General features: G+C 48.5%; 1 protein-coding gene across 1 annotated transcript in view; it reads right to left on the reverse strand.

The window, feature by feature from the left end:
* Positions 1 to 5,011: 5,011 nt before the first annotated feature.
* LOC121361898 (vitamin D3 hydroxylase-associated protein) overlaps positions 5,012 to 15,046 on the reverse strand; it is a 10,856-nt gene continuing 821 nt past the window's right edge. Inside the window, exons 2-15 of the mRNA XM_041482957.1 lie at positions 14,533 to 14,646; positions 14,063 to 14,206; positions 13,574 to 13,707; positions 13,094 to 13,300; positions 12,534 to 12,574; positions 11,829 to 11,953; positions 11,337 to 11,462; positions 10,518 to 10,615; positions 9,938 to 10,037; positions 9,351 to 9,394; positions 8,691 to 8,730; positions 6,495 to 6,603; positions 5,550 to 5,695; positions 5,012 to 5,290 (exon numbers count right to left, since the gene is read on the reverse strand). Of these exons, the coding sequence (XP_041338891.1) occupies positions 5,162 to 5,290; positions 5,550 to 5,695; positions 6,495 to 6,603; positions 8,691 to 8,730; positions 9,351 to 9,394; positions 9,938 to 10,037; positions 10,518 to 10,615; positions 11,337 to 11,462; positions 11,829 to 11,953; positions 12,534 to 12,574; positions 13,094 to 13,300; positions 13,574 to 13,707; positions 14,063 to 14,206; positions 14,533 to 14,646 (1,557 nt within the window). The 3' untranslated portion in view covers positions 5,012 to 5,161. The remainder of the gene's footprint in view (positions 5,291 to 5,549; positions 5,696 to 6,494; positions 6,604 to 8,690; positions 8,731 to 9,350; positions 9,395 to 9,937; positions 10,038 to 10,517; positions 10,616 to 11,336; positions 11,463 to 11,828; positions 11,954 to 12,533; positions 12,575 to 13,093; positions 13,301 to 13,573; positions 13,708 to 14,062; positions 14,207 to 14,532; positions 14,647 to 15,046) is intronic.

A 15,046-nucleotide genomic window follows, 5' to 3' on the forward strand; every position in this document is an offset into this window, starting at 1 on the left:
AGAGGTGGCTTCTTTGCCTGTGTGACAGCACCACAACCTCTGTGATGGGCTGAGCAGATGTGGGAGGGTTTTCTCCCTGTGCTGGGAAGTGTCAGGCATCGGCCTCCCACATCCTCCCACATCCGCCTGTGCTCTGGGATCTGTGCCCCGGTCCTGCCCTTTAGACACTTGGTAAATGTTTAACACAGACAGACACAGCTGTGTCTGGACTGACTTGGCATTTCAAAGGGCACATTTTTCAGCAGGCACAGCTGCATTTCCAGATGGCTGGGTGCTGGATGCTGCTGGGGAAAACCCTTCTCCTATCAATGTGCCAGCATCTCCACATCCTTCATGAATCTGAGGTGTGGCTGCTCCTGCCACCACAAGGCCACAAATCCAAGGGAACCTAAAGGAGGGAAGTAGAGGGATGTCCCAAGTGAAATCTCAAGTCCACAGCAGAGGAGACAGACCAGCCTGACTTGCAGGCCAATATTCACTTCTCCATGTTGATTTTGTCACGTGAATTGATCCAAGACCAGGTCAAAGCCCCTGGTGGAGTTCATATGAAAGCCATGACCCTTTTTATGAGGAGAGTCAGCCTGTAACAGCTGGTCTGGGATTTCACTGTGGCATCCACAACATGCCCTTCACTTTGACCATCCCAGAAAAAGGCAGTTAAACCAAATCAGAGAGTCCCCTCCTGTCCTCAGCAAGACCTGCACCATCTTTGCTTGCAAGAGCAAAACTGCACTGATTCACTCTCAGCAGGTTCAGCTCTCAAGCAGGCTGGGTCTTTTCCGAAATTCTTATAACTGAACTGGTTTTTCCCTAAATTGGTAAGAAACATTTTTGTCAGCTTTGACCCCATTCTGATTGAAATGACAAAGAATAAATCCTGACAGCTGTGTCTTGTGTTCATGTATTTGTAACCAAGAACTCTGATGCTCTTTTTAAAACTATTTACAAAATGAGGCACGTTAACTATGCTGCTCTGAAAGAATTTTAAAGACATTTTACAAAATACTGAAATCATAGTGAAATGGGCTGGACCCCTCTGGGGAACTTGTTCAAGTTGGCTCAGAGGGCTGAATAAATGTTTTCTGGGAACTCTCCAGTTTCTGACTCATTTCAGCCTGGAATACCCATTGGAAGCATAACACTTTCCTTAGTTCCAATCCAACTCCACCAGCACTCACAGAACATAACAGCTGCTAAGAAACTTCCCCCTACCTAAGCTGCAACTTTCCAAACAGCAAGGACATCAGTTGGGAGGTGAGGGTCTGTCCCTAATAACCCTTCTTCACGTTGCTCAGCCAGGACCCTGTTGGCTTTTCCTGAATAAACTGACAGGATGGGAAGAGAGAACTCCCACAGCAACCCTCAGAGCTCTGACAGCAGGGGCTGCTTTCTCTCCTGACCATCCCTACATTTTTATGGGTATTGCGCTATTTTCCCTCAGATTTTCCACAGCCAAGTTGTATGAATCCTACTTAGAACTTGTCCAGCAAGGCAGAGACATGATCAGAAAGGGTGCTGTGGAGAGCTGTTAGTTCTTCACCAGAAGTCCAGGAGCATTCCTATTTCTTCCATCATGTCTGGTGTCTTGCACAGGTCTGTCCCCACTGAGTGACAGCTGTGACTCCAGTGCCCGGATGGGGAGGGACTGGGATGTTCCCAGCTGCTCCATGACTGGGCACAAATCTTACAGCAGGAAGCTGGGCTTTCACTGGTCTCCCACGGGCAAGCAGGGAATGTAGGAAGCTGGAGAACAGTAACAGGAAAGAAAACAGAATAAAGAGCAGATTGAGACCCTGCTTGGAAGGGTGAGGATTTGTGCAGTAAGCAGCTGTTTCAGAGTGAAAGATTTACCAACCCTAATTTCCCACCCTAATTTTTTTAACTTTTTTTTTTTTTTTTTTTTTTTTGTGTTTTGAGGGTGAGCCTTGTTATGTTCAGCTGTTTTGTTTCACCTGCTTTTTGAACATTTGCTTTAAGCTTTTTCAACTACCACCTTCCTTGAAACTTCTTTGAAGTGAATATCTGGGATGCTGGGAATGTTTGTCTCCCTAATTTTCTCTGCCACTGCCTGGTACATAGAGAGCTCTGTGTATTTTGGATCCTGTAAGGGAACAACTGACCCCGTCTAACCACTCATGTTCTGTTGGTGTAAGTCCTTCTAGGGCGTTTTATTTGCTCCTGGTGTTGTGATTATGCAACAATGTGAACTGCAAACTAAAGAAAAAGTCCCGCAAAACAAAGTAAAACCAAATAAAGAACCTGGATTTTCTGATGCCTCAATCTCTCAACCTTGCTTGGCTATTTATCTGGCCACAGAATGAAATGTGCATTAAGGAGGGCAGATTTAAATTATTAAAATCAAGAGGGAGGAGGAAAAAGGATCAAAGACCACAACCAGGATATTGTGCTGAAGATTAAAGAAACTAGTCAAAACAAAGCCATTTTGGCCCAAGCAGCATTTGCACATAATTCTCTGGGACAGACCAAAGCCTGGACTTTGGTCAGTGCACTCTGCAAACGCACAGTGCAGGGCTGCAAGGGCTGCACAGCTGCACAGCAGCCCTTGGTAAAGGAGCTGCAAACAGCAGCACTGTGCTGGTGGGTGTGGAAGGGGCTGACATTCTTTTTCCAGCTTGGAGGAGGCCTGGAGGAAACTTTCTGCTGAAAACTTGAAGTTATGCCCTGCTAAAGGCCTTTCTCTGCTAGTGTTTCAGCACCTGACCTCACCAGACTGCTCTCAGCATCACCCTCCCCACTTTCCCCTACACTGATGCAGCAATGGCAACTAATGTCATCAACAGCCTGGCTGGAGAATGACCCTCAATTTTCCCCAGGAAGGTGCTTTGCTGTCTGCCCAGCTGAGGCATTTACCTGATCCGTAAATTACTGAACAGGTCCCTAAATCAGGGATCTGTTCAGGGGTCTGTTCTCTTTGGTCAGACCCTGCTGACCAAACATGTGTCTTATTTCCCTCCCACTTTTTCAACGTTCTTCTGGATGTCTTCTGTACCTCATCCACTTCAGTGCCAGGAGAGTGTTATCTGAGCATCCACGCTCTCTACTTCAGCATCTGCTGGATCACAGGGAGAAATTCCCTTTGTCTGCTGGGTCTGGGAGTGAGTGCTGCATGATCCTGAGATCTAGTGACTGGCTGGAGGCAGGAGAGAGTGGGAGGAACAGCAAACCCCTTCTAGAGCCATCACAAGGAACAGCTGGAATGCAGAGCACAAGTATGCCTGGAGAAATTTGTGGATGTGACAGCCTGGTCACAGAGCGAGAAAATCAGAGAAGTTTTCTCACGGCAGACTTGTGAGACTTTAGGGAATTGCACAGAAAGGATGATAGCTTGTTATTATAAACAACCTGCAGGGGTGTTTTCCTACTCTCTGTTTTCCTGTTTTTGTCAAAGATTGTTTATAAGAATTTTTTTTGTTAATTAGCCAATCAGGTGAAATGTATTGACTGATTGACCAGTCTGGTCGGTATGTATCAAACAGTCTATAAAAAGAGAGAATTTTTGTATTAAAACTGCTGCTGTGCAAACCAGCTTTCTAGTGAGTCTGTGCAGTTTCTCACTCAACAGTGACAGAAATTCCTTTTAGAAACAGGACTTTTTCACTTGGTTCAGCCTTGCAAAGACATGGAGGATACAGGAGTGAAGGGCACACGTTTCCTTGCAAAACAAGCTCTGTGCATGCTCAGGTCTAGCCAGGAATGCTACCTGGGCAGATTTCTCATTTAATGGACAGCTCCCACCTTCCCTTTGAGGGGACACCTAGAGACCCTCTGGTCACTCCACAGGCTGTCCCCAGGCCGGGGCTCCGCGGCTGGTGTCCCCAGCAGCAATCCTGCCAATTGCAGGAGCAGAGCATCTCCTCGGGGCAGGGTGTGCCATGGAGCTTCTCTCAGCAGAGCATCTCCTCGGGCAGGGTGTGCCATGGAGCTTCTCCCGGGCAGAGCATCTCCTCGGGTAGGGTGTGCCATGGAGCTTCTCCCGGGCAGAGCATCTCCTCGGGCAGGGTGTGCCATGGAGCTTCCCCCGGCTCGGCACGGGCCAGAGGGTGGTGACTCAGGCTGCGTGACTGTCACGCTCCCTGTGTGACTCAGACCTGCTGCTGGCCACGGGAGGCGGCTGGATGACTGCAGCATCCCTGCACAGCCCCGGGAGGCAGATGAGTACCAAGGGCAGTGTCACCCCTTCTCTGTCCCGGCAGGCTTGGGAAGGGAGTCACCCTAATGATCATTGCTCATGATAGTGCCTGATTTCAACACACACTTGCTTATTCAAAGCATCTCCTTCATCACTCCCCCTTTGTCCTCCAGCCTCTTCTTCCACCTTGAGAGTGAAGGATGGCTCAAGAAACAGCACACGATTGTCACAGTGTGGCTGGAAGCACCAAACAGTGGAATGGCATAAGTGTAGCCACAGAAATGCTTTCTCAGTTTTCCCTGAAGTGTTTGTGGGTAATAAATCCCCATCTTTTCCCATTGCTTAACTGGACGAAATAATGAGAAACAGGAGTGATGACAGATCAGTTAATATTTCTCTCAGCTTATGGTTAAACAGAGAACATTAAACTTTGCAGGACTCCCTGCACAGCTAAACTGCTGGATGGTGTGGAGATCTAGACAGTAAATGAGCTCAGGAAGGGGACAAGCTTGTGGAGGAGAGCTCTCTTGGCAGCTATTTAAACCCATGGGCTGACTGCAAGCCTTTGCCAAAAAGTCTCTTGGCCAAACAATGGCACAGCCAGAGGGGGAATCCTGCACTTACCCAGTTATCCTCTCCCATAAACATCTGCTCCTGCCCACTGTTGGAAGTAAAATATTGCAATAAACAGCTCCTTGGTCTCACACCATACAAGAAATAATATAAAAACTATTGTTATCGGATCCCTTTGGTCCAGCATTAACTCCTTTCTTTTGGTTTTTGTTTTTTTTTTTTTTTTTTTGACTCAGTTTAACTGTAACAACGAAGGACAATTTAGACAGAGACGAGATTTCTGCTGACTATTTTAAAAGCGAATTTAGTGCCACTTTATTAAACCATTAGCTCAGAGTTTTCAACTCACTATCTACTTTGCTTCATATCAGGCAGAAGGTGGCTGGAGTGAAGAGCAGGGAATGAAAAGCCGTCCCGCTGGAGGCTGGCTCCCAGGAATCACACATTTCTCTTCGTGCCACGGGCAAGAGCCTCCACCTCCTTCATGAAGCGCAGGCACAGCTCCTCCTGCCACGGCAGGGCCACGCACTGCACGGCCACGGGCAGTCCCAGGGCTCCTGACACAGCCTGCAAAAGTTCAGGACAGTGCTGAGTCAGGGCACCAGGGCAGGCACGGGACAGTGCAGGAAGGGAGGGCCGAGGAAGACAAGCGAGGGCACGGCTGCCAGGCTGACAAACACCAGGGTGCCGAAACAGCGGCTGCAAACTGCGCTGCTAAACAAGCAGTTTAAACAAGCATCTCCCTCTAGATGTAGACAAGCCTTGGGACAATGTCCCAGAGCTGTCACTCTGCTGGTTCTAAGACTTGAGCTTTTTTCCTGCTGACCTCTTTCAGCCTCTTGTCCCAGGGGTCTCCGTAGTGCCCTCGGTAGTGCTTCAGTTCTTCTTCGTCGGCGCTCGTGACTGTGCTGACCGGCACCACCCCGGCAGGGAAGTTCAACACGTTGTACAGATTGGTGTAGGAGGTTGCAGCTGCAACAAAGAGCATGCAAAATGGCAAAATTTAATGTGCTGGGCCAGCAGTGACCTTCAGATGGTAACCTGAGTTGCAGGAATTGCAGGCGGGAGTTGCTGGTCCAGAGGAGGCTCTGAAAACATGCTGCCTCAAAGGGACTTTGATGGAGAGGTTTGAGTGACAGAGAGCAGAGTGACCTGTGCATTCACCTGTCACTCGTGTGGACATTAGATGTGCTCCGTGAGGGACCAGTTCAGAGTCTGCATCTATCCCTGGGGAAAAATCCCAGCTACCTTTCCAAGATATTCCTGATGTCCAGCTATGTAACACCACCGTGGGGGTTTTGGTTCCCAAAAGGTGGACCCTGACTTACTGGAAGCTATAAAAAAAGGCCTTTTTCTGCAAGTCACAATGGCCCTTCCTGCTGTTGGCAGAGTCTTGGGAAATGTGTGACAGCTGCTACCAAAAGAGCCTGGTCCTGTACCAAAACCTACCACAGCTGTCCTCACTGCCACTCTCTGCTGCAGGAGCAGCTCTGGGGCTTTCTGCAGCACAAAAACAGGGAAAACTCACCCATGAACAACTGGGACAGAGGGACCACTTAGTGCTGCCCCATTATTATCCACACATCTTCAGCTCAGATGAGGTGGGGGTGTGAGAAGACCCACCCAGAGGCCTCTCCTTTGCTTTCTCCCAGAGGGAAGAGCCAGCACCGTGCAAGGTTTGGGGAATGCCCACGGGACTCAAGTGTCCTGCTGCAGCTCTGCCCGCAAACACAGCCCTGGGTGTGTGCAGAGGCTCCTCAGGGCACATTACCAAAGAGCTTCCCAGCGTAGCCGTGGTTGAAGGCTGGCCCCAGCATGGGACAAAGGATCACATCCAGCCTCAGCTGCTTCCATTTGGTGATGAACTCAGTGCGGTAGGCCTGGAAGGAAAGGCACAGAAGATGTCAGATGTGTCTGTTGGACAGCAGTTGCAGATCAATGCTGACACAGGAAAAGGAGGGAGAAAGCCTTCCTGGATACAACAAAAAAATTATTTAAGATAAAATCTGAACTGTGCTTTGAAGGGTCAAGGGAGATTGTTCTTCCATTTTTAGGTTTCCTGTCAGAATACCATGTGCTGCCCAGACCTAGACATTAATGCTAGGTGTGTGTTTCAGAACTGATTTATCTGAGTATTAACCCAATCCTTTCCATGAACAGCTTTATTTTAGAATGATATTGAATGGAGATCAACAGCAGTTTGTTTGGATGACTAGAAAGTCACATTTCCTAAAAGCTTTGGTTATTCTGGCATAAGTATTAAAAAACACAAAGCCAAAATACTTCCACAAAGCCTTCTGTCATTCTGCATGAGGATACAGGTAAGGAAAGGAAGCAGCAAGAGACATTTGGGCAAGCCCCGGGACATCCCCCACAGGATGGCACAGCTTCAGGATTGCACTGCAGCTCCAAGAGAGATCCAGATTTGTAGTCTGGTTTAGCACAGCTTTGCTGAACATCAGGCAATGAATGAATCCATCCCCAAAGAGATGTCCTGCTTTGTCTTAGCAAACAGACACAGGTGGAACCACAGTTGTTTCTGCAGCCATTTTCTGCCTACAGGGACACACCTGTGCCATGGCCCAGCCCCTGTCCTGCACAGCCCTTTCACAGCAAATTTTCTGTACAAGAGTCTTCCAGTTCTCTCACAAAAGGCCTGGCCTTGGGGCTATTTTTTAGTCTGACCTCAATTTCCACCTGCTGTCTGAGATCCTTCCTGCTGAAAGTTCAACAAATGAGATGTGTTTCCAGGAAATACAGTCACTGCAGCTAACCTGATTTTTTTTTTTTTTTTTTTTTCTGGGAGAAAAGCTGGTCACTAGCCAAAATTTTGAATCAGCTCTTGTTTGCAGTAGATGAAAACATGTGAATACGGTTTCACTCAACTGTAACAATTCAAAATATCTCTGAAGCCATCAACTCTTTTAAAGTGTTTTCTTTTTTGCTTTTTTGTTTTGTTTTGTTGTTTGTTTGTTTGTTTGTTTTTGTGGTGGCTCTTTTTTGTATGTGTTTTGTTGGTTTGTCTGTCTTGGTTTTTTTTATGTTTATTCGTTGGGTTTGGTTTTCTGTTTTCAGGAATGGGAGAGTAATCTATTTTCACCTTAAAAAAAACACCATGCCCATTTCATTTCAAACACCCCCACCAGTGAGCAGGCAGCTTTTTAGGAGTTTTTGCTCTGCCCCATAGTTTGTCAGACCACAGTGCACATGCAGGGAGTGAGTGGCACTGATGGAGGCTGGTGGTGCAGGCTGGGGGATGCTTCTCCTCGGGGAGGATTGTGAGGGTGTCCCAGGGAACACAGATCCTGCCTTGTGGGAGGACACCAAAACAGCCTCCTCAGCGTTGCAAAACACCAGCTGAAAGAGGATACTCTCTATAAATAGACGGAGGCGGTGGAAAATACCAGAGAGGAGAGGTGCTATTTAAACCCATGGACAAAAATAAAATAAGGATAAACTGGAAGGGAGTAAAGAGCAAAGGAAACATGGTGGTTTCCAACCATCAGAGCAGAGACAAGAAGAGGCTCAATAAAACTAAACTGAAGCATAAAACTCAGCTGGTTTAAAAGAGGAACCTGGTCAGCTTGTGGCAGCACTGGATGCAGTTGTCCAGGAAAAAGCTTCCTGTCTGAGGTTCCTGATCTCAAATGAGTTCACAAGGAAGTTATCTAAGTCACAGGGTTCATATACAAAATTTTTGACTTCTAGTGTCTCTGCTTGATAGTTCAAGCATGGCTTTAGGTCAGAACAGTAACACCTAATACCTGAAATTAAGAATTCACAAGAGACAGAAAAGACAAAGTGAAGCCTCATCTTTAGTGGCTGTTCCTATGCTGTTTTTGCTTAGACAGTGCAGGGCAAAGTATGGTGAATAATTTCTGACCCGAAGTCCATCGCAGAGTGCAAAGCAATTGCTCAGAAACTTTGGAGACCTCTCACTATAGTAAGAAAAATACAGTTACATTACCGCCACTGCTCCATGCTGGTCCCAGAGGTTTTTGGCAGATCTGGAAAGGTGACAGAATTAATGAGCTTTGTGGCAACAGAAAGCAATTAAGAAAATGCACAGACAGCCCATTTTTAAGGTAACTGCATGATCCTTCTGGGAACAAGCAACAGTACCACCCAGCTGATCCCCTTGTGCACACATGCTTACAGGTACCTTAAAAGAGCTTTTGTTAAAGCATGCCAGAAGATCTGGATAAAAATCAGTCTTCCAAATTAATTTGCTACCAGTGTGGTGTGCCTGTGCCTCTTTTAGAGGTGCAGGTACCTCACACCACACTGCACGTGCAGGCAGAGACCTCTGCATTGACTTGGCACGGGATGCTCTGGGTACCACCCAGATGGGAAAACCAGCCTTTATCTCCCTGTGCTGATCTCCAGGGAGTCATCCTAGCCCTGTCACTCTGAGGATCCTTAAGCTCTTAAGACACCCTCTGGCTGAGGAGCCCAGGATTAGCCAGGGCTGAGCCCAGGAGGTGCAGAGGCAGCTCACACCCACCTGGCTCAGCCCGTGCCACACAGAAGGGCTTTGCACAGCCAGCTGGCATCCAGCCGCCTGCACGAGCAGGAGGGCACAGCCAAGCACATCCCCCTTCTCCAGAGCTGCCCCAGAGTGTCTTACCCCACTCCACAGAGAGCGCCCAGGTCCCGAGCAATTCGTGGGTACTTTCGGAGGAAAGAGAAAAACTTGGGATTAGTCAACAGCAATGCCGCTGGAATAGCTGTGACTGCATTTTGGGCATCTGTCTTCTAGCAGAAGTGGCTCTGAAGGACAGGCCAGCTCCTGCAAAGAGGGTTTACTCCCACAATAATTTACATTTAATCACTACAACTCATACAAATAAGGCTCTAGACCACACTAGTAGTCCTGGAAATCATCTTCTGGGTGTGGGAATGCTGTTTAGATCCTCGCTAGTGATATTCATTCTCCTGGAGCTCATTGCTGGAAGGATTATGTGCTCACAGGTTTCCTAAGAAAGGATCATATTTCAACCTCCCCACACAAAACTCTCACAAAAGTCTGTCAGACTCACTTGATAAGTTCATCTTGGGTTTAAAAATGAAATTTATTTCATTATGAAGCCCATCAGGCAATTAACATGAAGCAGCCAAGAATTCCTGGGTGGTACAATTTACCTCCCTGCACAAGGAAGCCTCTTCACCTTGCAGATCTCCTATAACACAGGTGAGCCACATCCACACACTTACTATGGGTTTCAAAATGATAGCCAAGATCCTTTTCACCAGAGCAGGAAGCCTGTAAGTATTGTACTGGGATCTCAGGTTGGGATCCACAATGTCTCCTTTGCTGGAATTGCAGAGAGTGAAAAAGTCAGGACGAGTCAACTGCAGACAGAGCAATAGGAACAGCAGCGCTGCTCCCAAGGCAGGGTTTGTCTTGGAGGGGAGTTGCTAGAAGAAAAAATCTGCCTATTTCAACAGAAAACACTGAAAAATAAATGCTGAGGTATAAATGTTCGTGCCAAAAGTGAGAGATAAGTCAGTACTTTGCCTGTGTCATCAGGGCCATAAAGATTGTGGGGGCCTTTGCAGTGGTGGGGCCGTGCACAGCCCTGGGCATGCTGAGGTGAGAGCGTGGCTGGTGGGCACCCACCCTGTTAGCCGTGTGTGTGAACTGCCTGCTGCTCGTGCTGGAGCCACCCTGCCAGGCACTGCTCCTCTGCTGCTCACTGTCCAGTTTGCACACACAGTGTGAACGCCCTGGACGCAGCCACTGGCCTCGCAGCTGCAGGTGTCACAGCCCACACAGCAAGGGGGTTTTACTCACAAGCAGTCCACCAGGTGGGCAGCCCCATCCGAGAAAATCCCTCTGGTGAACAGCTCATCCACCACGTAGTCAATCTTTGGCGGGGCAAAGGGAACAAGCTGCAAGAAAACCATCCCCGTCCAAGAGGCAGCAAAGGTGAATGACTCAGAGCCCTCTGTGAGCCTCCTGCCTCATCAGTGGTCACCAGAGGTCAGTGGGAAGTGGTGGGAGACTTACACCTTCCTTTGCTGCTCGAGGACAGCAAGGCCTCATTTCCATCTGCCTGCTGTCCCTGCCCATTAGCCCTACGCAAGGCATTAATACATACTGGGACCTGGCACAGGCTCCACTCCTCCACATTCTCAGAGAAGAGTTCTTAGAAATTTCAAACCACCAATTTTAAATTTTCTTAAAATTATTTTGCATCATCGGAGAAGCTACCATATAGAAATTTCTATTGGTGGAACCACAGAAAAATGTAGGCTAATATAAGTCCCTGGAGGGTCAACTGCTCCAGCCTCCTTCCCACTCACCCACTAAGAAATCTACAAGCTGTGTTTAACAGCTGAGGGATCACTGAAACTGTTTTGAGTTTGATATTTATGGGAACACCAAGCACGACGGAAATAACAGTGCTTGGGGTGACCTGGAGATATCTGAACATAATTATCACATCTGCTAGGCCGGAAATACAAGCAAGATCACTCCAGTTTAGAAAACAAGGTGTTGCATTTGCCTTTCTCTTTTACGGGGAGCAAAAGCAGAGACGGAAAGTGATTTATCCAGAATTTGTTAGGAGCAGGGTAACAATTCCAGGCAACCACAGGCATGGAAACCCACCGTATGGCCTGCATCCTGGAGGAGCTTCCCCGTGTGCTGCACAGCCCGTTTCATGCTGGGCGAGGGCTGGAAGTAACCATCTTCTTCGTAGTACCCGACGCGAAGGGGCTTTGAGCTGGTGTAAACCTGTGAGAAGGGGAGCCACGACTGCATCCAGGAGAAGAGCAAGGCTGGGCTGCTCCCAGGGCTCAGGGAGGCACCAGCTGAGCTCTCCTGGGCTGGGGGAATGAGGGGAGGAACAGGGCTGGTGAAAAGCAGTGCTGTCAGAACACAGGTCTCCAGCAGTGGTTCTTGGTGTGGTCTTTTCCACACCACCTCCTGCCTGCCAGCCCTGCTGTGTGGCTGCTTCTTGGGACACTCTGCTGGGTGTCCTCTGTCCACAAAGATGTGTGTTTCCCTGGGTCCTTTGCTATCTTGGACATGAAACCAGATAGGAATTTCCGGAGATTGTTGCTGGGCAGGTGGAGATGTGGGAGCGCCTGTGAGCCTTACCTGCTCATTGAAGGGGATGGGGGGCACGGTGGGGTCCAGCTGGAACATCTCCTGGCAGAGCAGAGCCTTCATGCACAGGGCCAGGCTGTCCACGTCCCTCGCCATGGGCCCCAGCACCCCTGTCACTGCGAGCACAAAGGGCCTGTCACCGCAGCCGGGTGGGCTGGTGCTGGCACAGAGCTACTGGTGGGGCTCCAGCATGGGGGACTTTCAGGTCAGGGAAAGAAGTGGGGAATGGGCAAGGAGGTCCAGCAGGAATGACCTGTCAGTCTCAGAGCAGGGGCAGCCTAATGAGCCTGGTGACCTCCTGGGCCAGGCTTCTGCAGATGTGAGGGGAGAGGGCAGCAGCCTTCCACCAACGCTGCCTGCCTGCAGCTGAAGCTGTCAGAGTCTCCTGGCAGCATCTCCAGTGAGACATCCCAGGCCTTTGGCAGGCACATCTCACACCTCTCCTGCTACGCATTGCACTGCCTGATTCCATTCCATCATTGCAGTGATTTCATCCTGCTGAGGTTCAGCCAACACCGGCCACCACAAGGACCAGAACAAATGGTGCAAAACGTCATAGCACGAGGCTGCTTTAACAGGTCACTGCTATGGCTGGCCGTGAGGCACAGAGCAGAGCAAGCACCCTTGCTGGCATTTCAGTAGTTGGAGATGTAAGAGGCAAAGGTTTGATGTAAGAACATGTCATCATGGACTTACCTGACTGCATTCCTATGAGAGAACCAACAACTCCCTGTTTGCTGGGAATATAATGGGAGAAGCAGATTAGCAGCAGGCTGTAGGGCAGGTCACCCTGCTGAGTTGCAAACTTCCCATTTGCCCTCAACCAAATCTAGGAAGGCAAAAGTTCCTGCAAGGACTTGACACTTCCTAGGCTATGAAGAAGACTTATACAGTCTGGAAGATGCTAGGGACAGTATTTATTAATTTCTTTTCCCTGCTGCAACTAACTCCTTATCTATGGGCAAACCACCTCTGATAAACAGAAAACTCTTATAAGCAGAGCAAGCTCTGGCAAACATCTGAAAAGGAGATCGTCCTGTAGTATTTGCTTTCAGCTTCTTGGCTGGAGCTATTAAAAACTGAATAAGTCTTTGTTGTGATGGAGATTGAAGTCATCTTGTGTTATTAACAGAGCAAGTTCAATGCTAACTTAACCCTGGAGGAAACCACAGGCACTACCACAGTTTGGTGCGCTGTGGGGGACACCTTGCAGCCTCCACAGTGGGTGGAAGAAGGGGACAGGAGCTGGGATGTACCTGATCCTGTTGCCTGTGGGTTTGAGGCCGCAGAGCCCGCAGAAGCTGGAGGGCAGGCGGATGCTGCCGCCCACGTCGGAGCCGATGCCCAGGATGGAGCCTCCCCCTGCAATCAGAGCTCCCTCCCCTCCCGAGGAGCCCCCGGGGCTCTTCTGGAGGTTGAGAGGGTTCAATGTCTGCCCAAAGATGAGGTTGCTGCAGTCGTAGCTGGGGAGAGGAAGATCAGCAGGTGAGGGAGGTACTTCTGCCTCTGCAAAGCACAAATGCAGGGCTTAGAGCACCTTGCGGGGATGGGTGTGGAATTCAGGTAGAATTGGCATGAATAGATTTATTGAGACAGCTGCATTTAAGAAGAAAGAGACAGCAAATACAAGAGAAATCATTTTAGATCAAAGTGAGGAGGCAATTAACTTTTGCAGTTAGCTTGGATAGCAAGAGGCACGTGTCATAGTATTTCCATGAAGGCAAACATGGCATTACTTTATCATGGTCTGTGGGATGTTGGTTTTCACAAAGGGGATTCCCCCCTGGTGCTTTAGAACCTGGACAATGACGCTGTCTTCTTCCTTCACTTGGCCCAGAAATTTCACCATCCCTCCAGAGGAGATGTGGCCCTTGGGGATGGGAAACAAAACTCTTGAGGTGCAGGAGAGATGCTGTTTGGAGCTGTGACAAAACCAGACCTAATTCATGATGCCTCTTGAATGCTTCTTGGTGGCAAAGATCCCACCTAACTTTTTTCAGAGGCGGAACAGGATCTGACTATCCCAGGGAAAACCAGATCACAACAGACTACAAGTTTCTGTAGAAACCAAAATTTTAATCATAAGAAAGGCAGGCTTGCTTGTCCCACAATATTGGATCCAGAACATTCTTTTCTGAGGGAACTCTTAGCCAGTCCTGATGAGGATGGGACATCCTGACCTGTTCCCAGACCCATGGCAAAAGGCAGAGGAACTGGGGATGTACCTTGCAGTTAATGTGGTCCTTGATGCTGATGGGAATGCCATAGAGCAGCCCCTTCTCCTTTTGCTTCTTCAGTTTCTGGAGCTGATCCTCACATCCATGAATGAAGTCTGTCACGCAGTTCACCTCCCGATTCACCTCCAAAGCCTCTCCAAGACAGCAAAGAGCAGCAAGACAGATGAATGGATGGAAAGAGACATTACATATTGAGTTTTCAAGATGAATTTTCAACCTTCTCAAAGCTTTGGCATTATTGAGATTTTACCTATAAATTTAATGTATTTCTTTCTATTTTTCTGCCCTGGATTCTGTCCTGCTTATTTGCCTGTAAGCCACCCTTCAGACATAACAGTACCAAAAATTGTAATCCCCAGTATTTCTGGCTGTCTCAGCAAATGAGCTGATTTTTAATTTGAAAGTCCCACTGTAGCAGAGCCCTGCAGCATCTCTGCCATGCTGGAGGTATCACCCACCTTGTCCATGTAGGAGTAGAGGACACTTTCTGGGGACAGGGACCCCTCCTTCAGCTTCTCTGCCAGCTCCACCATTGTCAGTGAGAGGATTTGCGAGGTCTGGGTGCCCGGGTTCTGCAAAGGGTAGAGAATTGTGTACAGAAGGAAGAAAAACACAGAAAAGGTTGGTTAAGGCTGCAAAAACCCAATTCTAACATCTGCCCAGCAATCACCTTGAGTGGAAAATTCTAGGATATATGCCCTGTAGACATGCAGACCTCCCACAGAGCACTGTGTGTGCTGCAGTGGGGAATTTACAGATGGGGAATTTGCTGAGTCTGAATTCATAAAACTGGAACCAAAACAGGCAGAAAGCTGCACCTTGACTGGAGAGTTGCATGAACCTGTAAGAGTGGTTAGACCTGTCTCTGTTTACCCTCTTAAAGGCCTTCACTCCCCTTCTAACTCTAACTCACTGAATAGCAGTTCAACCAGCTAAAGTTTTACAAAATTTATCATTAACAAGGGGGGGGGG

The sequence above is a fragment of the Pyrgilauda ruficollis genome, unplaced genomic scaffold (assembly GCF_017590135.1).
Source record: "Pyrgilauda ruficollis isolate IOZ18807 unplaced genomic scaffold, ASM1759013v1 scaffold6, whole genome shotgun sequence".
NCBI classification, from domain to species: domain Eukaryota; kingdom Metazoa; phylum Chordata; class Aves; order Passeriformes; family Passeridae; genus Pyrgilauda; species Pyrgilauda ruficollis.